Below are 23966 nucleotides of genomic sequence, written 5' to 3'. Positions count from 1 at the left end.
TTATGTTTTTTTTCCTTCCTTTTTTTGGTTTACTTGTGAACCATGTACTTGCTCTTCCTCCCAGAAATATAGCTTGTAGGCAAGGTTAATCCAGTGTTGGCGGTCCATGTCCTAGCACAGCACCTGTAAGTTAACACACACCAATTGCTTCCAAGGATGGATTTATCTATCATTTTTATGAGATTTTATTTTTCTATTGTCTTCATGGGAGTTTTGGTAATAGGCATGACTTTTTGAATTTAAAAAATGCACTTTTGTATAGAATTCATTAAAAATGTACTGTATAACCTTTTAGTCTTGTCTATGTGCGATTTCCAACCTTCTTGAGGATCCTGTTCTTTAGAAACCATTACTTTAAGCAGTGAATGCAAAAAAAAAATAAAAAAGTTGGGGAGAATAAAGTGATTGGTAAGATGTATCCTTCCAAACATTTCAAGTAACGTACACAGTTGAAGTTGATTTTACTTCCCATCCTTGCATAGAATGAATTTGGTTTGTCTGTGGTATGAGGTAATCTTGTCTGTCAGCATCCTACTAAATGATCTGCCTACATGGGCAGGATTAACTTTGGCAGCTAAAAATTCATCTGTGTTCAAGCTCTTTTCTATCTTTCGTGGCTCGGGAGTTTTCTGTGAACTATTGATGGCAATGCACTATGTAATTGTAAGCATATGCATATATGAGGTGAGCATTTCCCTTCTTTCCAAGGTTGGAGATTGCCAGTCTATGTTAGATATATGCTTTTTGCACGAAATCTAGCCTTACAATTGCAGAACTTTTTTTCTTATGAGCTGCCAGTAAGCTGTTAAATATTTAAATGTTAAATTATTGGTGTTCTTGAAATGCTCACTACCAGCCTTGGGTGTTGTGCGTGGTGGTGGGGTGGGGCCTCCGACTATAGCTACGTGCTAACTTTGAAAATCCTCTTGGTTTCTAGAAATTGGAGGAGGAAAAAGGCAAAAAAGAGAAAGAGAGACAAGAAATTGAAAAAGAACGGCGTGAAAGAGAGAGGGAGCGGGAGCGTGAAAGAGAAAGAAGGGAGCGTGAAAGAGAGAGGGAGAGAGAGCGTGAAAGAGAGAAGGAAAAGGAACGGGAGCGTGAACGAGAACGGGACAGAGATCGGGACCGCACTAAAGACAGAGACCGGGACAGGGAAAGAGATCGAGACAGAGACCGCGAAAGAAGCTCAGACCGAAATAAAGATCGGAGCAGATCCAGGTAAATTGTGCGGTGTAATGAATACTTGTTAATAAATTTGACAGTGGTTCTTAAGGAAATAATTCATGGATGCAACCTGTTTTGAAGACCAGCATGCAATAAGCCATGAGGCAATGAATTAAATAGTATGATTTGCTGACAGCTGTGGTGCCCTGTCCCTCAGGCCCTTTTGTATGGTTTGGCTGACGGAATAAAGCCACAACCAATGTACAGAGAGACGTGTGCGCGTATGTATATCAATGTAAAGACAGCAGACTGATGTACTGTGTCTGTTGTTCAAACCGTCATTTGTCTAATCACTACACAAGCAATGTTGTGGCTAATTTGAAAAACTTAACAGAGGTTTTGAGTTTTGGCTTAATTTCGGTGATCTCAAAATCACTACTTTTGTAAACCTCGTATTGTATGTTTTAATTATCTAGTAGAGTTAGTTTTGTTAGACCTAACCTCTGTTACCAGCAGTATTAAATGCATTAATCATTTGTCATGATATTTGTCCACAGAGAGAAAAGTAGAGACAGAGAAAGGGAGCGAGAGAGAGAACGGGAGAGGGAACGGGAACGAGAGAGGGAACGGGAGCGGGAAAGGGAACGAGAACAACGGGAGAGAGAGCGAGAAAAGGACAAGAAACGGGATAGAGAAGAGGATGAAGAAGATGCCTATGAGCGGCGCAAACTGGAAAGGAAGCTCCGTGAAAAGGAAGCAGCTTATCAAGAGGTATAGGAGGATGTTGCTTCTGATCTGGGGATTGGATTCTAAGGGATTCTGTTGCAAATGGAAAACACCTGGTTTTCAGGGGTGGGGTGAGAATATTAACTCTACCATCCCACCCACTGGCTGCAGAGCCCTGCATTGAAGCCCCTCTCCCCCAGTACCCCATGCTCCCTCAGGAGGCACTTGTTGAAAGGAGGTTGTCCCTTTTCAGGGTGAAAGCCCCATTCTCTGAATGGAGGTCTGATCACAGTTGTTAAAGATCCAACTCCATTATCGTGGAGCATGTTTCCTGCCCATACCTGTATTCTAATCATTTTGTAGCATTGACCATCAAACTTCAGAGCATTTTACAGAACCTCTGTATTGAAATAGAAGACTGGATGATATAATTAAATGTGGATGGTTTTGCTTCTCTCAAGTGACATATGGGATTTTTTTCCTCTCTGGTTCAGTAAATGGTAAACAGATTATTTGGTTTCAGCGTCTTAAAAACTGGGAGATCAGAGAACGGAAAAAAGCTAGAGAATATGAAAAAGAAGCTGAGAGGGAGGAAGAAAGGCGAAGAGAAATGGTAAGGGATTCATTATTTTTTGCAGTGCTTTTATTAGATGCTCAAATGGCAGAATCTCTGTGCTGGTATACAAGGGTGTCCTGTAGTGGCAGTAGTAGTGGTCGTGATATTTTTGTGACTTAAGTGGTAGCTCACAAATGTGAATGCAAAATAGCTGAGTCTGTATGTTGCCGCAATTTTTAAAAAAGCATTATGCGAAAAGAAAGTGTTTGGCTGCCTTACAGACTTTGTTCCTTATAAAGTGAAAAGGTCCGCTTCCCACCTGAGAGATGCCCGCTCCCACTCCAGCTTGCATGCAAGTAGGACTGGGATTGCTCACCTGGGGAGTTCAAGCCCTTCCTCCCAAGCTGAGAGAGCCATGATCCCGCTTCTGCAGCCCGGCAGCTGCATCTGAGAACCCCTGCACTGCCTCTTATGCAGCTGTCAGGCTGTCTCCGCCTTGCCAGGTGGTGCTCATTTAAACTTCTCCATTGAGGGGAACGTGGCCACACATCTCTCACAGGAAAAGTGTGATGGAGCCTGCACCTCCTCAGCTGATCCCTCTTCTGCTCCCATGCAAGCAGGAGTGGGGTCAGAGATCTCTCACCTGGGAAACAGGGGCTTTGCACTCCCCAGCTAAGCAGCCCTGATTCCGCTCCTACTTGCGTGGGAGCAGAAGCTGGATCTAAGTTTGCATGCCTAGTGACATTTTTACATGTTTCTTTCAACAGCAGGACCCATCCATTTTCAAAAGCTATATTGTAGACTGTTTTCAAAAGTGGATTGGCACAGGAAACTGCTTTCTAAAATGCATGCCCAAATTCCTCTCATGCACTTAGAGCTCATTAACTTGGTTCTCTTGCATCCTAGCCAGAACTGACAGGCTACTTGAGGCAGATTTGCACTCAAAGCGATTATTTCAGGTCCCTTTTGCAAAGCCTGTCTAGCTTATCTCATGCCTCTACACTTTAGTTCAGAACTGGGAAGTCCATTCTCAACTCAAGCTTCAGAGGGTTCAGTAGTTTGTGAGGAGGAAATACCGTTTCCGAAGCAGGAAAAGCAAACTAGTAGTGACTTGCTATCTACTTAAAGGAAGGTGCTACTCTAGAAACTTTCTGGTAGGGAATAACTTCTGCTCCTTCAAGGGTGATGAGCTAATTTCTGTCTGAAATTAATTAAATGTTTTCAACTCTCTTATAGGCAAAAGAAGCTAAGCGTCTAAAAGAATTTCTAGAAGATTATGATGATGACAGAGATGATCCAAAATACTACAGGTATGCTTAGCATGAACTGCAGGAGATTTTTATTTATTCATTAAATTTGTATACCCTTCTATACCTGCAGTTCTCAGGGCGGTTCATGAGATAAATCAGTTTGTGTTCTCAGGTTTCGTCAACGTGACTCCTATCAGAAAGACATATGTAGGAAACCTTGTGTTCCAACATGTGATGAGTAGGAGAGGTTTACAGTGTGATTTAGAATAATAGAATTGTAGAGTTGGAAGGGATCACGAGGGTCATCTAGTCGAACCCACAGCAATGCAGGGATATTTCTGCCCAATGTGGGGTCAGTAGTGAGTGAATCAGGTTAAGCTGGCCGAAGGTGCTCCACACCACAAAGGAAACCTGTGTGTCAATGATGGAAATGGCAGCCCCAAATCTGTAAATTTAATGCAGCACCAATAAGAGTGATCATTAGACAAATCCTAGCAAATACCTCTTTTGTGAAAAGCACTGAACATATTCAGATAACTTTGTGTTGGAAGAATGAGGAGACTCGTAATCACATTCAAACGAAAGGATCTTTTATTTCCCTAGTTTTAAGAATTGCTATTCCTTCCTGGCATGTTCTTGTAAGAATTCAGATGCAAAGAAGTACATGGCTAAATCCTACTCCAAACAGAATATTTTATTTCTCTGATGTAGGGAATGAAACATGAAACTTTATAGTCAATATTCTGTATCGGGTGCTTATGGTGTGCTGTTTTTGACAAATATTTGTGGGAAACAAGTGCCACGAGACCTTTAACACAAAAGTGAATACATGTTACAGGGGAAGCGCTCTGCAGAAGCGATTGCGAGATAGGGAAAAGGAAATGGAAGCAGATGAAAGAGATAGGAAAAGGGAAAAGGAAGAACTGGAAGAAATCCGGCAACGTCTTCTTGCAGAAGGACACCCAGATCCAGACGCAGAGCTACAGAGGGTAAGAAACTCCTTTTTTGGCAAAGGATGGTGAATGAGCATTTTTAGAATAGTAGACCATGTCATGTAGCTGACCATTGGTAAGCTAGAGATTTGTGACTGACACTTTTGGTTGACATGTCCTGGGTTTATCCCCATGTTCATGTGGAAAGCAGTTTTTTCTTTCAGATCTCTTTATATAAGTATCATAGTATTGTTAATCTGGATTATTCCTTATTTATAAAGCCAAATAAATTCGAGCTTTTGAAAAACTGCCTCGGATTAACTAGGATTATCCATTTACGGGGACAGCCAGGCTTGCTTTGCATGTTTTAACTCCTCATAAGTGCATTTGGTGAAGAATGTGCATAAGACCACAATTTTGTTCCATAGATGGAACAAGAGGCTGAAAGGCGTCGACAGCCACAAACCAAACAGGAGCCAGAATCCGAGGAAGAGGAGGAGGAAAAGCAAGAAAAGGAAGAGAAGAGGGAAGAACCCGAAGAAGAGGAGGAAGAGCCAGAGCAGAAGCCCTGCCTTAAACCAACCTTGCGACCCATCAGCTCTGCCCCATCTGTTTCCTCAGCAAGTGGCAATGCAACTCCTAACACTCCTGGGGACGAATCTCCCTGTGGTATTATCATCCCACATGAAAACTCGCCAGATCAGCAGCAGCCAGAGGAGTACAGGCCTAAAATAGGGCTTAGCCTCAAATTGGGCAAGTTTTTTCCCTTGTTTCTATCCATGTGAGGCAGGAGGGCACAAAGATAGGAAGTCAGATTCTGTGCTTCCCTTCTTTGAACCTTTTGATTGTATAATTATTATTGATCCATTTGAGAGCAGAGCAGTTGAGTGAAGCAGCATAGAATAAACTCTTTAATCGTAGCCACTTTGCTCTATGGTTGATTTTTCTCTCCCCAGCCTTTTATTACTATTATTTTGTTGATATCCCATTGTTTTTAAAAGTGCAGCTCTTACCTGAATTTGGAAGAGTCTCCAGATTGTGTTAAAATATATATTAGAATGAATCTTCTTTATATTTTAGGTGCCTGCAATAGTCCTAACCAGCCCAATGCCGTGAAAAGAAAGAAACTCACTGTGGACAGTGTCTTCAATAAGTTTGAGGATGAAGACAGTGATGACATGCCACGAAAAAGGAAACTGGTACCCCTGGATTACGGTGACGAAGACAAAGGCTCCTCCAAAGGCAGCGTCAATACTGAGGAGAAGCGCAAGCACATTAAGAGTCTCATTGAGAAAATTCCCACAGCCAAACCAGAACTCTTTGCTTATCCTCTTGACTGGTCTATTGTGGATTCAGTAAGTGTAAATTTTTACAAAATCTTGAGTATGAACTACAGGACACGTGTTGCACTAATTTGCCAGCTCTTGTGGTTCAACACTGAGTATAGGTAAAATTTGTGCACCTCATTGAATAATATGAGCTCTGTGGGAAAATCCTTATTTCAGTACATAACCAAGCCCCCATGCCTGCGATTTATCTTTAACTGGAAAAAAAAATGCTACCCTATACATAGGCATGTCACATCATTTTAATTTAATTTAATTTAATTATGTTTTGTTGAAAGCCGCCCAGAGTGGCTAGGGTATTTATTTATTTATTTACTTACTTACTTACTTACTTACTTACTTACTTATTTCTACCGAAATGCAAAGATTGGCTTGGATCCTAAGTTTCTAAGTGCCCCTCTGCTTGTGAAAGGCTTCCAATCTAGCAAAGGATTCCACTAGCAGTAGGAAGGGGAGACAATATTCACTTGTTCATCTTACAGCTCTCCCACAATGTTCTGGAAAGTCCCCGAAACCTATGGAACACATTACAGTGGGTTGCATACGCTTCAGGTTACATATGCTTCAGGTTACAGACTCTGCTAACCCAGAAATAGTACCTTGGGTTAAGAACTTTGCTTCAGGATGAGAGCAGAAATTGTGTTCCAGCGGCAGCAGGAGGCCCCATTAGCTAAAGTGGTGCTTCAGGTTAAGAACAGTTTCAGGTTAAGAACAGTTTCAGGTTAAGAATGGACCTCCAGAACGAATTAAGTACTTAACCCGAGGTACCACTGTATGGAGGACACAAAAGGCTGGGGGGAAGAGGAAATCACTTCTGCTCACTGTGCTTTCATCAGTGAAAGAGAATTCTAGATTCAAGCCGTTTACCGTAATTTTTGCTCTATAAGACTCATCTTTTCCCTCCTAAAAAGCAAGGGGAAATGTGTGTGCGTCTTATGGAGCGAATGCAGGCTGCGCAGCTATCCCAGAAGCCAGAACAGCAAGAGGGATCGCTGCGCAGCGATCCCACTTGTTCTGGCTTCTGAGATTCAGAATATTTTTTTTCTTGTTTTCCTCCTCCAAAAACTAGGTGCGTCTTATGATCTGGTGCATCTTACAGAGCGAAAAATATATCAGATCATCTAGTAGTGGTAGCATGGAATATATAGCAGGCAAGAAGTAAGGAGGCATGTTGCTGTTCAGTCAAACTTGTCTCCTTGATAAGATCTGCTGCAGGCAAAGGGAGGCAACTAAAACCTGTTGTATTGATACATCTGCTCATGTCCTATTTTGGATCCTGGCTTGCAAGTTTGGCAAGAGCTAGCTACCAATTGAATAATGTTAAGTTCATAAACATTTTGTCTTTTAACTGGTCTACTTAATTTTTTTTACATGTTACATACAGTACATGCCTTGAAATCGAAGGAATTTAAAGCAAATTTTGATAAAGGAAATGCCATCTTAACTGTGCAGTCCTGTGCATATTGTCTTAGAAGTAAGTCTCATTGAGTTCAGTGGGACTTCTTTCCAGGTGTGTAGGGTTGCAACCTCAAACATTTTTTCTTTTTCATTCTGCTATAATTAAACACCAGAAGCAGATAAATCTTTAAAAAATAGCACCAGTAGTTAAAATTAATTCAAGCTTTACTTGGTTTATTTACTGATGTAAGCCCATTTAAATCTTGTAGTCATAAACACAATAGGTACTTCTTTACACACTACATTACAAGATGTGGTCATAGCCACCAGCTAAAATGGAATTAGACAAATTCATAGACAAGGCTTTCAATAGCTATTGGGCATAATGGCTTTATACTGCCTCCAGGATCTGGAGGCAAAATTCCTCAGTAGAAGTCACTGGGGAACAGTGGGAAAGGGCTATTTCATTCATATCTTACATGTTAGTTTCCCAGAGGCAACTGGTTGGCCTTTCTGGGAAACAGGTTGCAGGACTAGATAGGCCTTTAGTCTGAACTAGCAGAGATTTTCTTTCAATGTTAATACAGTATTGTTGCTATAAGTGACAAAGGGACGTGGGTGGTGCTGTGGTTTAAACCACTGAGTCTCTTGGGCTTGCTGATCTGAAGGTTGGTGGTTTGAATCCGTGCAATGGGGTGAGCTCCTGTTGCTCTGTCCCAGCTCCTGCCAACCTAGCGGTTCAAAAGCATACCAGTGCAAGTAGATAAATAGGTACCGCTGTGGCAGGAAGGTAAGCAGCGTTTCTGTGTGCTCTGGCTTCCGTTACGGTGTTCTGTTGTACCAGAAGTGGTTTAGTCATGCTCTCCACATGACCTGAAAAGATGTCTGTGGACAGATGCCGGCTCCCTCAGACTGAAGCGATATGAGCACTGAACCCCAGCCCTTGACTGGACCTCACCGTCCAGGGGTCATTTACTTTTACCTTTACTTTTACCTTTTATAAGTGACAAGGGATGAAAGCAATGTATGTTCCAAATAAATAAAAAAAAGGGAAACTGTTTAAAATGATAATATTTTCTATTCTAGACATTAATGGAACGTCGAATTAGACCATGGATCAACAAGAAAATAATAGAATATATTGGTGAAGAAGAAGCAACGCTAGTTGACTTTGTTTGTTCAAAGGTAAACTTCTTCATAAATACGTATTTTAGGTGGCTGGTGCTATAATTTCGCTTGCCAGTTGGGCTTACTTGCACCTCTGGTGGACTAAGGCAGGAATAGCTTTTACAGCAAATAGTCTAGCTCCTTTTACTCTTTCATTTCGGCTTATCAATTTTATTCTGTGATTCCGCTGTTTCTACTGTTCTTTCTATGTATAAATACTAAAAATAAAAATTAGACTTCCTTTCCCTCATCTTCACAGACTGGCTTCTGAGAAGGAGACACAAGAAGCTTGCCCCCCACCCCCACTTTAGGGATAATTGGATTGCCCTCCTTAGCAGCAGTGATACAGAGAGATCTACCTCTCCGCAGGCTTTAATTTTCAGCCTTTACAGAGGTGTCATCGGCTGAGGTGGATTCTTAGAAATGTATACTGTCATCACTAGTCAAAGTACGAACTGTTTCCCATCCCCTATGCACCCAAGCCACCAAGGCCTGAAGTAGGCCAAACACTCCTGAGCAGGCTAGACCAGGCCTAGAGGACACCACAGCTGTGTGTGGCATTCCCTTCACCAGTGGAGCTAATATCCCCCTTATAGGGTAGGATGGCAGTCTCAACGCTACATGAGTGCATTGGAGCACATTGCAAGGGGCAACTGGTCCAGGTGGATGGGAGACCCTTTGAGTCACAACACAGCATTGACTGGCTCAAACTTCAGGCAGCATGTCTGGCCACTCAGTACTTCTACAGCATGCCTGTCTCACACCCTTTGCTTCCTCTGAAACAGCATTGGCTGGAGTAGTAAGTTGTTGCCGTTGAGATCCACCCTAGTTGGTTGGGCTTTTGTACATCCCAACCCAGTGATGCTACATGGGCAAGTGACATAGCACCATTGTACCTATCTGAAGAGTCGTTTTGCTTGTCCAGTGTAGCATCACCGAGGCCACACCCTTGCATAGCCTGCAACACCTCTTCCCACCTCGGGTAGCACGGTCGGCTTTCAGTTAATGGTTTGTTGTAGGATATAGGTTAACATTAATCTGAGTTTCATTTCTGGACTGTTCATGCTCAGTGAGTATGCAAAACTAAAGAGGAGTCAGCCTATTTCCTGTAAAAGGTACTCCTCCCTTCATCCACTAGAGGCGCAAGGAAGCCCAACTCAGTGATGCTACACTGGACAAGCAAATCTACACACATAACCTGCAGGCTTGTGCATCAGTTATTTTGGGAAGTACAGTCTGCTCCAACATGACAGCAAACAGTGTGAGGGTTTTGTTTTGAGATAACTAAGGTGGCAGGACACAAGTGGTAACTTTCCTTTCTCACTGTTCTTGATCTACCTCGGTCACTTACAAATGCAATCAAATACCTGTTATGAATCGAACAAGGGGGTTGAAACTAAAAATGCCTTTTGGTCCACCTTTCAAATCATTTAGGTTTGTGTCCAGTTGTGTTTCTACTCACAATAAGGGTTTTTGATCAGCAGAGGCTTTTGTAAATGGAATGGGAAGAGAAGCCGTTTCCTAAATTCCCTATTTCTCCTACATACCTGTAACACCTCCCGTGCTCTTCCAAAAGCCCCCCCCCCAATCTTCTGGAACAGGTTTTTGAGGTGCAAGGAGCTACAGAGGGAAGGGGGGAAGCAGTAAAAATCACAGTGCTTGCTTCCATTCTCAGAAGCTTCCCCTGGAACAAACAACCTTATTTAAAATTGAAAGCAACGGGCTTGCTTTTCATGGATTTTATTTTAAGATACATGTGTTTGCTACCTGCTAGAATGTTACTGTTATGCGGGTAACAGTTCTAAATCTTGCATGGTTCAATTTTCAGTCATACAAGTGCTGTGTTCTCAATGTTGATATGCCTCTCTTTTTCAGGTTATGGCTCATAGTTCACCGCAGAGCATCTTGGATGATGTTGCTATGGTGAGTAAAGGAAAAACATGCCACATCCAGAATTTCTAATTTGTGTAAACTTAGAGCTCTTCTGTAAGAATCACCTTCACTAAATGTATTCAGATGTACTTTTTCCTTTGGTTTTTAATGCCCTATTTTCTTCTTTTTTGGTGTAGGTGCTAGATGAAGAAGCTGAAGTTTTTATAGTCAAAATGTGGAGGTTATTAATATATGAAACAGAAGCCAAAAAAATTGGGCTGGTGAAATAAAGAATCCCTTTTTGTTTTGGGGGCGCCATTTCAACTTTTGTTCTGCATCACTGAAGAACTTTGAAGTTTCTCTGTCTTCAAGAGACATTTGTGAGACCTGTATTTTTTAAATGTAGAAAATGTGAATTTTTTTTCCCATCTTGTTACACTGAGGTCCCCTCTCCCTCCCTCCTGCCCTCACCCCAGCTTCCTTGGTTGTAATTATCTGAATTCTGCATTGGTGGTTTTTCACTCACCAGGTACAGTTACAGGTATTGTTTCATAAACTACTGCAGCTGCTGTACACAGTCTCTGATATTCATCTTCTAAACTGTTCCTTGTAAATATTAAAAAGACCCATGTTTTAGAAACATCTGTGCTTACCACAAACCAAAATAATTGAATTTTATGTAAATACACCAACCTCTTCTTTCCCTTCTCCATTTTAAAATATTAGAATAAACTTTAAAATTCTAAAAATGGATGGGAGTCATTTTGTTGGCACACAGTTTTCATCTGCATGGATAGGGGATCATTCCCTTGTTGGACTTTATAATATTTCTAGAGGAATCTATAGAAAAACATGGTGGACTTGCTTCAACTCAGGCATTGATAATTTTCCTCCTGCTCGTTACATGAGGCCTTTTGTTCAGTTACGGTGGTAACAGAATTTCATACTCAGTTGTGTTTTTAATCAAGGATAACTAGTGCACAAATTTAATTTTAGCTTCCTACTAATACAAGTCTGACATCTAAAGTATTCTTTTTTAATTATTTAAAATAAAATCCATAGACAGGTTTGGGAAACTTGTGGATAGAAAAGGTTTAAAAATGTAACTTGAGCACAACAGTTTACAATGTTAAAATCATATGCTTTCGAACAATGGAGAAATTTGTTTTTATGTAAGTCATCAAGTCAGTTGTGACTTTCTTTTTGTACTGTAAGCTGTCTGTCGGATAGAGGATGATATTTCTTGACCTCTTACTCTGTATGAGTTTTATACATATGCTGATGTGGTATCAATAACAATGTACTGTAAACTGGATTTTTTAAAATCTTCACAAGTAGAAAGACTGTACGCTATGGGCCTTCTTGATTGCAGGATGAACACTTTCCAGGAAGCAACAATTCTCACTTTTTAAAATACTGCTCTTCTGATATCTCTTTACCTGAAGGATACAGGTTGACCTGTTTAGGAGGTGCAACCATGACACTGAGTTACTGAGTACATGCATTATAAGAAGACAGCTGGAAAAAACTGTTCTTAATAATTGGGATCCTATAAATGGTTCCACCATGTAAATATTTCAGATATTAAAAATGTATATATTTGATCTGGATTTTGATTATTTAATTATGTTTCAAAATATACTACCACTTCTACGTCATTTCTGGAAGTAATGGATTAGTTGGCTTGTTGATTTGGCAAAAACTTCCCAGTATGGAAATACAGCTTCAAATTCTGCACACTGGCCAAACTATATAGTGTTGAGTTGGATCTAGAATAAGCTGGTTGCACTTGAGTTTGTTGAAATCAAGTTAGTCATGTTAGTCATGACTAACTGAAGTCCCTAAGTACAATTTGTTAAATTTGTAGCCTACGTTTACACCAAATGTTGCTGTGACTAACAGTAATAATTTAAATAGAGTACAATAAAACACCAACAAAATACAAGTTGAAATAAAAACAAAGTTGCCAAACTTAATCTAGATCCCACCTAGTGAATTATATTGTTACAATTACTGGGGGTGGGGGGAAGGAATGGAATCTCAAGAATGAGAACCATACCACTTCTAGGAGACAAATTATATGTATTGACCTGTTACACAATGATAGAAGTGATAGCCTAACTAATCAAAGAGCAATAAAAAACTGAATAATAATGGTCAGTTTTACCACAACCCTTCACGAAAAGGGAAAGGGTCCTAGCATTTCCAGGCAGGATCCAGCTGAACTGGAGAGTTGCTGTCAGGCATTTCTCAATCTGATGCCCTTCAGATGTGTGAGATGACTCCTGTCATCTGCTGATCATTGACCATGCTGTCTGAGGGTGATGGTTTAAAGTCCAATCTGGAGGGGAAGCCTATGCACAATGAACAAGTGGCCTGACTGCTATAAAGCAGCTTCTATGGTTAGTTTATCGAAAAAGCAACACTGCACACTTGAAAACGAGAATGCATGCTTGATATGTATGGACATACAGTGCTAAATTAGCAACAACAGTGCAGCAATAAAAGGTAAAGCCAAAGTTTGCTGCATGGCTCCCTGGAGTTGATGTTGTTGGTAGCATTAATCTCATCATCAAAATTAACAGTTTGCATCCTAACCAGCAAAAAACAAGTCGAGAGCAACAAAAATTACAACTGAAAAATTAATTTTAATGTACGTAACTCCCAACCGTCTGCTGAAGCATACGTTTTTAACGCAGAATTGACCCGATTGTGTCTTTTATTGGTCCCTTTTTTTAGCAGACATGTAAACTCATGTAACTTGTGTATTTGTTTTGAAACTACTGATTTTACCTATGTTTGACAACATTTTCTGTCTTCTTGTTTTCAAAGTTTTATTTCACTGGCATTTTATTACAACTATATTCTGTGAAAACCACATGGGAGTTTTTATTGATTATCAGCATATACGTCTTGTAAAATATAAATAAATTGGGGGAATAGTTCATCATCCCAACTTGGCCATGCATGCATCTGATGGGAGTTTGATACCAGCAACATCTGCAGCACCATAAGTTTCCCAGCACTTATTTTATATAAAAAGTTTTTCAAGGTGTGTATTAACACAAGGATATTGGTTTATAAGAGCTGCTGAGATAATAACCTAGCTCAGGGTTTTCAAATGCCTTGCACTACACTTCGCATCTCCAGCCAGCATGGCCAGTAGTTGGAGATTATGGGAACTGTAGTCCAAAATTTAAGTACTGGAACTGTAGTCCAGTGTCTTCCAAGTTGTGGGACCCTTGATTGTATGCTCCTCACTTTAAATCAGGGTAGATTTGTCTAGCTGACAGTTGGGCCAAGTTCACACACTAGTAGTCACAGCTGTAGCAACATAAACTGGATACCTTGTACATCTTAAAACATAACAAAGCTTATCTAAAACTATGAAGGCAGTCCTTGTTCCCAAACTCAAAAGGTATTGTAGGTTAGGATGTTGGAAAGCCATGAGGCTTGATTGTACATTACTTTAAGTTCTTGCATTCATGAAAATCACCACCACGGACAATCTACAGAGTTGTGTCTACATGTAAACAGCCTTGTATCGATTGTGAAAAGTCAGGAGCCTTTGCTTGTAAAGCAGGAGTCAAATCCCCAGTTAAGCATGAAGCTCACTGGATGACCTTGGGCCCCTCACTGTTTCTCAGCCAAACCCACCCCACAGGATTGTGAGGATAAAATGAAGAGGGGAACCATATACAGTACCCTGAGCTTGGGGAAAAGGGGGTGGGGTATAAACGTAATAATAAAATGAAATAAACTTTGTCTCATAGGGCAAATGTAGCAAATGGTAGAGGTAAAATGGCTCCTAAACTGCTAAGGCAGTTGTAATCCTCTGCACACTACTTGAAATTAATCCTAACTGAATAGGATTTTAGTGTCAACATACATGTATACATAGGGTCGGGCTACAAAATAAAGTGGGTGTGTACCAAAGATGTCAAGGACTTTGAAGACGCTCAAACTCAGGACGAAAGGTAGAAATGCGCTAAGAGAAAGGCACGTTTGGCAAACCCTCACCACGATAAACTCCCACCCGGAAACCGATGTCCCCACTGTGGAAGGACGTGTGGATCCAGAACTAGCCTCCACAGTCACTTACGGACTCACTCTTAAGACCGTGTTCATGGAAGACAATCTTACTCGGCTACAAGTGATCGCCAAAGCATAGCTGTCAACTTTCATATTTGAAAATAAGGGATCAGCATCCTCACCTGTCCCGGGGACAGTCTACGGGATATCTAACAATCCGGGATAGCAGCGGGAAGCGGCGCTGGAATAAGGGAATTTCCCGCAAAAAAAGGGAAGGTTGACAGCTATGCGCCAAAGAAGAAGAATCGCATGGGACCTACCCAAGAAAAAAGGAGCGACTTCTCTGTTGATCCTCCACGAACAGAGCTAGTATTTCCTCTCGGCCAAATTAAACCCAATGCGCAGCCCTTCAGAAAGAACGCAGCTGGTTTTGAGCTTTAATGTATCCCCCCTTTTAATGTATCCCCCTTTTGCTCCAATACAACCTAACCAACCTTAGCTACTAGGAACCTACACTTCGGTGGAAGGCGGCGGGCGAGGACCTTTAACTCTTAGGCAGCGGAATGCCTGGGCCGGCCTTGCTTCGAAGAGAAAGGTGCAGATTAAGGCAACCCTTCTCCAAATTGAACTGCTGCCTTTTTGGCGCAGCGGTTCCTGACGTCATCAGCCCCCGCCCGCTTCCTCCGGCGGCGGCTGCTGCGGGTGCAGCTGTTGTCGTTGCGCGGCCTCGCGCGCTCCTTCTGATAGACAGCTGCGGTCCGCCGAGGAGAAGCTCGGCTGCGCAGGCGCACCCCCCCCCCGAGAGCCTGAGTGGGCGGGGACGAGGAGCCGACTCCCGAGGGGAGGGGGAATGGGGGGCGGGGCTTCGACCGGAAGCGCCGTGCGTGTCGCGGGAGGAGGGGGTGGGAGGGAGGGGGTTGTGCTGTGAATTCGGGCCGGGAAGAAAACAAACCGGTGGGACCGGCTCCGAGGGGGGACAGGTAAGGAGAGGTGGGCCCGGGGCGGGGAGCTGCGAAGAGCGCGACGAGGAAAGCAGGCCTGTGAGGGGGAAAGGAAGCGGGGCTCCTCTTTCGGGGGGATGGGGGCCCTTCCCCTTCTCCTCGTCACGTCGCCCCTTCCTCACACGAGCGTTTCCGAGGGGAGTCATGGGACTCCGGAGCCAGCCTTCCCTCACACCTCCGTGGCCCTCTTTGTCTCAGATCAGAAAGGATGCCCCTCCCCACACGAAACCTCCTCCTGGCTTCAGGCACTTTAAACAATACCGGCTGGAATCCCACCTCCCCGCCTTCCCTTCGTGGGTGAAAATGCCCCGGAAAGAGGGCGGGTCTCCTCCAGCCACTCCCGCGGACCTCCAGTCCGTGTCGGAAGTGTGTTGAAATCTGAATTAAAGGGCACTCCTAGGCGTGTCTACTCATTAGTAAGCCTCGTTAAGTTTGTTGTTGTTTAGTCGTGTCCGACTCTTCGTGACCCCAGAGCGCGCCAGGCACTCCTGTCTTCCACTGCCTCCCGCAGTTTGGTCAAACTCATATTAGTAGCCGTCTCGCCCCTGTCGTCCCCTTCTCCTTGTGCCCTCAATCTTTCCCAACATCAGGGTCTTTTCCAGGGAGTCTTCTCTTCTCATGAGGTGGCCAAAGTATTGGAGCCTCAGCTTCAGGATCTGTTCCTCCACTGAGCACTCAGGGCTGATTTCCTTCAGAATGGATAGGTTTAATGGGATTTATTCCCGGGTAAAGGTGCGTAGGATCGCGCGACCGTAAGTGATTTTGAGCCTACAGCATAGCCAGAATGGACTTGGTGTGCTAGCAGTGGCTTTAGAAGCTCTGAGTGGTATTTTAAGTTTTACTCGGAGAGTAGACCACTGGAATTGATGGGATTAGTTGCGTTCATTAATTTCACTAAGCCTACTCTGAGTAAAGCTTAGTTGATTTTTACCCTCTGTGTCTTTTATAGTTGTACAGAATGTGGAAACTTGGAGCTTATGTCATCATGGGGATGTGGTAATGGGGAAATCGTTTGTCTGTTGAAAGTTCTCTTCTGAGTTTTTTAAAAAAGGTGCTTTTTCCTTTGGCACAATGTTACGATAGTACTGGACTGCTGTTTGTGTCCAGTTGTTTTCTGACTTATTTCAGAATAAAGACTAAGTGCTCCTTTTGAAGTATGTTAGCCAGTTCTTTTTTGCTTTCCACCAGAGGACTTGAAGCCTCTAAACTGGTGCTTATCAATGAGATGCAGAAATATGCAGCGATGCACATAGTTCTGATTGGCTGTACTGATGAAATTTGGTCTTAGGTCTGCTTTGCTACCCCCCTCCCCCTTTAAAAATAGAGTTTTGAGGAGATTATCTGATAGGAGAGGGTTGTAGATGACTTGGATGGTATAAGACCTTTTTTAAAAAAAAATCTAACCATATTAAAAATTGTAAAAAGTGCAAATCATTCGTATAGTCTGGATAGTAGAAAGTTGGACTTTCCCTTATTTCTTTGCATATTTATCATATGTAAAGTAGGGTTCTAATTGGCATTGACAATGGAAATATGGGACCCAGCAGTGTAACTGGGGTATATTCCAAGCTAAGTAAGTCATATTCTAAGCACTCTTGGAAACAAATGAAAATGAGGTAATGCACAGAATTCCTTTTTAGTGCTTTTGAATTGGCCACAGCTCCTTCTAATTGCTATTACTATCACATTTCAAAAAAGTTGGCAGGACTATCATAATCTGTCTAGACTGTTCATGAATTGATTGGTTGCTAAGCAATGGATTATGTTTTCCTGTCATTTTGTTTCAGTGGTTTCCAATCAAATAATATCTGTTAAGAGAACACTGCACAGGAACCTTGGTTCCAACCATGATTAATGTCACTGCTAACATAATAATTTGTTGTCACTTGAAGCTAGTTTGAAATCCTCTGTTAAGGAGGGCGCTAGTCGTTGCTATCTGTAGCAGCTAAGCACAACTAGGTCCAGCAAGACAAATTTGTGTTCTAGAAAGTAGAAAGGATTCAGTCCTGTGGTCTACTCCTGACTGCTTAACTGTGATTAATTTCCAAAAATTATAGTGCTCCCTTCATTGTAAAAATAATCTCAGGGTGAGTCACAATAATAGTAGAGCATCCACAACATAAAATTGATAATAGAATATTGCTAATATGCAGATTAGCATCTAAAAGAAATACAGCAACCCTTAATGATACAACAGAAAACTACTACTACTTCTTTGGCCATCACTCGTAGCCGAGTAAGATTGTATTCCATGAACACAGTTTTAACAGTGAGTCCATAAGTGACTGTGAATGCCAGTTCTGGATCCACACATCCTTCCACAGTGGGGACATAGGTTTACATACTGGAGTTGATCAGATAACAAGGTTGTGTCTGTACTGGCTTTGTGTTGTAAAGCATCTCTGTGCTGAAAATAAGTATCCAGAGAAATGTTCCTGTTTAAGAACAGATCATCTCTACCTGAAATAATAAAGCATTAATATGTTTTTAATCCTATTTACAACCTGTCATGCACTTTCTTCCTGTTTTTAAACCAGCTTCATTTCTCAGTTCCCTCCAATCATTCTAGTTTGTTTCCTTTAAAGTTTAATTCTCATTCATTGTGCCATGCATGCAATAACTTCTAAAATCTACTTGGTCCACATGTGAGATATTTCTTAATAATTAATACATGCATCCCTTGTAGTCAGAGGCTTTTTCTAGGTTGCTTCCACATAGTTTATGAAAGTTCAGTGGAAATACTACAGAAGAGAGTACCAACACTTCTTTCAAAGAATCAGTCTGAGTAAAGTATATCATTTATTTCATTAACAAATGTGAAGAAAATTATGGACTCTGTGTTTTTATAAGCATTGCAACATCCTTCCTTTAAAATATTCTCCACCTCCCACATTCACTCCTCCACTCTATTGATTTTTATCAGAATGATAACTGGCAATGCTAACTGCAAGAATACCAAACCAGAAAAAAGTTAACTGTCTACTAATAGATGGTGCTCATTTATTACTACATATGGTGTTCAAATATCTGACTTTTCCCATTATTGCATTCCTTCACTGATAAATGGCTGTGGAGAAATAAGTATGGAGTCTTATTTAGCTCTCTTAGTAAAATATAGTAACAATATACTACTACTCAAACATTGCTTCCTTAGACTTGATTAATAGAATACAAACTCGAATAAACAACAATAGATGCTATGACTATATATTTTAATTTTTCTCTGTGATTGTTTAATGCTGTCCTACTGGACAGTTAATAATATTCCATGTGTGTATGTCTCATAGAATAAAGTCAGTACAGAGTGAACACTGAAATCTTAAGCAGTTTTCGGTGAAGGTGAAAGCAATGATCAACTGTCTGAGCCTATGCAATTATTTATTCTAGACATTCTTCAGGTGGAGCTTGGCCAAACTTGTCAGTAGAAGAAGGATTACTATTATACACATCAGCTAGCCTACCAATCTTGCCACCAGGGTGGAAAGTATAGAAACCATCATTCCTGATTGCATCCCCAAAGCCTTCTTGGAGCATCTGTTCATGATGATAATGAAGTGTTTCTGCCAGTGAACTCTGTAGCTGTCTTTTATTTTAAATCTCAGAGCAGGCACATTATTGAAACAGTATTTTTCAGTGTACAGTCATACCTCGGGTTGAATATGCTTCATGTTGAGCGCGTTCGAGTTGCGCTCCGCGGCAATCCGGAAGTAACAGAGTACGTTACTTCCGGGTTTCACCGCTCGCGCATGCACAGACGCTCAAAATGACGGCATGCGCAGAAGCGGCAAAAAGCGACATGCGCGTGTGCAGACATGCCGTCGCTAGTTACGTTTGCTTCTGGATGCGAACGGGTCTCTGGAACGGATCCCGTTCGCATCCCGAGGTACCACTGTATAGAATAAATAAGTCTAAAGTGTTGAAAATTTCCCTTGTCTCTGTTGGTTATATCCTACCTTTTTATGTAATTTTCTACAGACCTATGCTTGTTTCTTAAATGACCTTATCCAAAGAAGAGGATGGAAGGGCAGAGTAGATTGTGTCCCAGTGGTATAGTAAAGAGACATGGGTGACTGATTTCAACTAATTAGTGTGTTATCATGTTATTATTTGAATAATTACATTCACCATAGGTTTAAGAACGCTAGTGTGTAGACTGTGTATTTGGAAGTTTAAGAAACAGTTCTCTTGGCTCTGGTTTTGCAAAACTTTTTTTGTAATAATGTTGCACCTAGTAGAGCTGATTGGCTTGTCTTCCATTCTTTCTTTTATGTGTCTAAAATTAAGATTTTCCCCATCCTTTTGATTTTTCAGAATTACCATATATCAGTATTAGATCTTATTGTATACATATTATTCTAATTGGTTTTCAGAGGAGGTGTTTGCATTGTTTTTAGATAACAGTTAGAAATCTTGAATGGCTGTCACATTTGAATCTGTTTCCCTTACTACCGCCCATCAGTTCCATGTTTCTATGTTGCAGACAGCTAAGGCTTAGAAGTAATTTCCATTTAGCAATGTGGAACTTTTCCGTTGTGCTCAGTAGGGCTGGGCAATATATCAATATATCGTCCAAAACCGGTTTGAAGTTCACATCGTCATAATTGTTTCATAATATTTGAGCTGTCAGTATATCACGAATCACAATGTATGTAAGGACTAGGCGATAACTGGTTTTCAACATAGCAATAACTCACCAGCTAAACCTCACAATATCACCAGCTAAACGTTGCAATGTTATCAGCAGCTAAACCTCACACAATATCACCAGCTAAACTTTGCAATCCATCACATCTGTAATAAGGATGAAACTATATAGAGGTGAACAGGACAATATCCAGGCAACTGCTACTACTTAAGAAGTCTAAAATGGGTAAATGACAATATTATCAACCACCACACAGTCAGTTTCATCAGCAGTCAAGCCAAAATGCATCCCAACAGGACTTTTGGTTTTGGCTTGGCTACCAAATGGTGGTATGCAGGACAATCCGAAGTACAGCAATGAGTCATAGTGAATACATATAATCTGGGACTGCCAGTCTGCCAGCAGGAGGCAGAAACAGCTATGGCAGAAACAGCTGGCCATGACCGCAGTATGTGTCGGCAGTAGAGGTGACAACTTGCAAGGCCTCGCTGTGACAGCCCAATCAGTGGTGGCCTGCGAGTCCTTGTGGTGGTGACGGGAGGGGGCAGTAGTAGCAGCGGCAGCCTGCAAGGCCTTGTGGTAATGGGAGATGGTAACAGGCTGTGACGCCTGGCAGCGATAACAGGGAGTGACAGCAGTAACCGCAAGGCTTCGTGGTGACAACAGGAGGTGGCGGCAGTAGTAGTGGCAGCCTGTGAGGTCTCACGGCGGTGGCTTGCGAGATCTCATGGCAGCGACAGGAGGTGATAGCAGTAGCAGCGGCCTGCAAGGCCTTGCAGCGGCGATGGGAGATGGCAATAGTGGTGGCAGCCTGCAAGGCCTTGCAGTGGTGACACAAACAGTGGTGGCCTGCAAGGCCTTAAGGCGGTGATAGTGATGGCAGGAGTGGCAGTGGCCTGCAAGGACTTGTGGCAGTGATGGGAGGCAGCGGTAGTGTCCTGTTGGCCTCTGCGTAGTTCCTTCCTTATTTCAGATATCATGATATATCAATATATCGTGATGTTTAGCTGGTGATATAATGCAATATTGAAAAACAGTTATCGCCCAGCCCTGGTGCTCAGTACCTTCTGCCAAGCTGTTTCCTATACATTTCCCCCCACCCCACCCCCCAGTTTATTAAGTGACCTCTCCTATCTTTAGGATCTTCTTTCAAAACCCAGTACCTTAGCACAGCCTTTCTGCAACCAGTCTTGTCTCAACTTACTTACACTTCTACTGCCATTTGACATACCTTTTCCCTTCCTTCTATACACTGGACCCAGAACTTACACTTACCTTTCATTCGTATTAGGAACCTTAGGTGGGTGAGCAATAAATAAATGGAGAGCAAGGAAAATACACCATTCCCTGCTCTCCATTTATCTATTTTTCCTCCCCCGCCCCCGCTCACCCAGTGGGTTTTCCTTCTTACTGGGCTCTGGGAAGGTTGTAGGAGGGCTCTGGTAGCATCCTAGGGCCAGGGCCCTCTCATGATCTCAGATCCTGGTAAGCAATCCTCTGCAGTGCAGGAGGGGGCGGTTCTGGGGTTACTGACTTTGCATGATTTTGCCTTTGTGTGCAGACTCCTGCAACAGAACCTTAATGTAAGTAGCAGGCCAACTGTATATTTATAAATCCTGGGTGTTCCCTTTATTACCCATTTCTGGTGAACAGAACTTGCAAACTGTGTACAGCACATATCAAACTTTGGCAAATGTTGGTAATAGTAATGGTGGTTTAGATTAATGTTTTATATTGATTTAGGAAACCATCAGAACAACAAATGTATCAGATGGTTGCATGTAAAGCTTGGTTTTTTCTGATGTAATCATTTTATATTCTGTTCTTATCCCTTTTGAGTTGCTTCCTTAACCACTGACAAGAAATTCTAGATCACTTTCACACTTCCTGGTATGCCAGATTTTTTGTGGGGGAGGTAGATATGTTGAGGGAAGATGGCAGACAGCATGTTTGTCTAGGCACATGTTCTTGTCTTGAGCACTATCACCATTTAGTTTTCAGGGGTTCATTGGCCTGCTCCAAGCATAGACACTGCTCGACTTTCTAGCCATGGTTTAGAGACAATTGAGTGTGTTCTGTGGCTCATCTTGTGTGAGCATTCCTCAGTCTTGTGGCCAGCTGTGGTTAGCACTGTCTCTGCTCGATGTCAAAATTAACCATAGGGAGTGACAAACAACCATTTTCAACCCAATGGTTAGAAACTGGTTTGTGCTAACTATTGTTAGCTTTTTAACATCAGTGCAGATATATGAACCACAATTATCTCCAAAATGGGAGGGAGTGCCCACCCAGGACAGGAAGAACAAATGACTCCATGGTATACAACAGATCACCTAACAATGGTATGGAAATAGTTAGATGGTCAGGCAGCAGTGTACTTATATTCAATTACTTTCCCCTTCACTCTTATCTTGAAAGACAACAGATTAAAGCAAGAACATCATTTCAGTTCAGGGTAAGATAACAAAGGATTTCAGACTCTCTCTTTTTAAAAAAATTACAGTTGCAGTATCTCAAGAAGAAGGAGCATTTGTGGAGTACCAAGTTCCAATGGCAGAACTATCTGCACACTTATCACAAGTCCAGCGTGGGCAGCTGAGAGAGAACTTGCCTGACAACCATCAGACCAATACTGTACGTAAGGACTGTTTTTTCACTTGCCAGATTATAAACTACATATGGTAGCTGTGTTACAAAATTCTGAAAGATTGTGTAAAGCCTCTTGTGTTTGTTAAATGGGTCTTGTAATCTTGAATGTCATGAAGAAAGCAACATTTAGCAGGTGTAGTGAAGTGGTTAGAGCAGGCATAGGCAAACTCGGCCCTCCAGATGTTTTGGGACTACAACTCCTATCATCCCTAGCTAACAGGACCAGTGGTCGGGGTGATGGGAATTGTAGTCCCAAAACATCTGGAGGGCCAGGTTTGCCTGTGCCTGGGTTAGAGTGTTGGACTAGCAGTGAGAAGACCAAGTTCAAATCCATGCTTGGCCATAAACTAATTGTGTGATCTTTGTCCAGTCACTATCACTTAGCCTAACCTACCATTATAAAGTTGTTTTGTAGATTAAAAAGTCATGTGTGCTGTCTTCAGCCCTTAGAAGAAAGACAGGATACCAATGTAAATAATATAAATGCATTTAAGGAAACAAAATTCCTGTTTCATTCTTTGCTAAATCTTTCACACCACATGCATATTATACTACTTCAGAAAGCACTGACCAGTAAGCTCTTTAACTTTGATTTATTAAGTTATCAGATTGTATACACTGGTACCTTGGTTCTCAAACTTAATCTGTTCCGGGAGTCCGTTCGACTCCCGAAACCGTTCAAAAACCAAGGTGAAGCTTCCGATTGGCTGCAGGAGCTTCCTGCACTCAAGCGGAAGCCGCATCGTATATTTGGCTTCTGAAAAGCGTTCGCAAACTGGAACACTTACTTCCGGGTTTGCGGTGTTCGGGAACCAATTTGTTCGGCAACTAAGCCATTCGGGAACCAAGGTTCCACTGTACTCCTTAGTTTTTATAGGCAGTACAGATTTATTATATTTTTTTTTTTTGCTGTGTGAACATTAGGATTTATTTGTTTATGTTTTATTAAAATATTTACAATCTGCCATTTGTCTGTACTGGTATCAGGGTGGAGCACAGAACAAAAAGTAAAAGCAGCCACCTAAATAATAAAGTAAACAGTACTGTTAAAATATACCATCAAGCAAAAAGAAAATGTCTGAGAAAAGAAATAACTCTTAACCTGGTGCCAACATGAGGATAGCATTGGTGCTGATTGTAAGGAAAGGGTGTTCCACAGACAGGGCGCCACTACGTAGGAGGCTCTGTTCCTTCTTTTTCTTCTCTTACTACACATAATGCTAATTTA

The 23966-nt window shown here is 41.9% G+C and overlaps 2 protein-coding genes across 5 annotated transcripts in view; both read left to right on the top strand.

The window, feature by feature from the left end:
* Positions 1 to 12015, top strand: part of RBM25 (RNA binding motif protein 25) — a 31834-nt gene extending 19819 nt beyond the window's left edge. For all 3 annotated transcript variants that reach the window (XM_081186095.1, XM_081186096.1, XM_081186094.1), the window contains 10 exons: positions 938 to 1218; positions 1722 to 1935; positions 2414 to 2503; positions 3683 to 3756; positions 4535 to 4685; positions 5057 to 5381; positions 5709 to 5983; positions 8459 to 8557; positions 10415 to 10462; positions 10609 to 12015. In XM_081186095.1, the coding sequence (XP_081042221.1) occupies positions 938 to 1218; positions 1722 to 1935; positions 2414 to 2503; positions 3683 to 3756; positions 4535 to 4685; positions 5057 to 5381; positions 5709 to 5983; positions 8459 to 8557; positions 10415 to 10462; positions 10609 to 10701 (1650 nt within the window). In that variant the 3' untranslated portion in view covers positions 10702 to 12015. The remainder of the gene's footprint in view (positions 1 to 937; positions 1219 to 1721; positions 1936 to 2413; positions 2504 to 3682; positions 3757 to 4534; positions 4686 to 5056; positions 5382 to 5708; positions 5984 to 8458; positions 8558 to 10414; positions 10463 to 10608) is intronic.
* A 3303-nt stretch (positions 12016 to 15318) lies between these two features.
* The window catches only part of PSEN1 (presenilin 1), a 30177-nt gene continuing 21529 nt past the window's right edge, over positions 15319 to 23966 (top strand). For both annotated transcript variants that reach the window (XM_081190467.1, XM_081190466.1), the window contains exons 1-2: positions 15319 to 15423; positions 22593 to 22723. In XM_081190467.1, coding sequence (XP_081046593.1) covers positions 22640 to 22723 — 84 coding nt within the window. In that variant the 5' untranslated portion in view covers positions 15319 to 15423; positions 22593 to 22639. The remainder of the gene's footprint in view (positions 15424 to 22592; positions 22724 to 23966) is intronic.

The sequence above is a fragment of the Podarcis bocagei genome (assembly GCF_964188305.1).
Source record: "Podarcis bocagei genome assembly, chromosome: 1".
NCBI lineage: Eukaryota > Metazoa > Chordata > Lepidosauria > Squamata > Lacertidae > Podarcis > Podarcis bocagei.
Note: the sequence above shows the minus strand (reverse complement) of the source record. Positions and strands in the feature narration are given on the sequence as shown.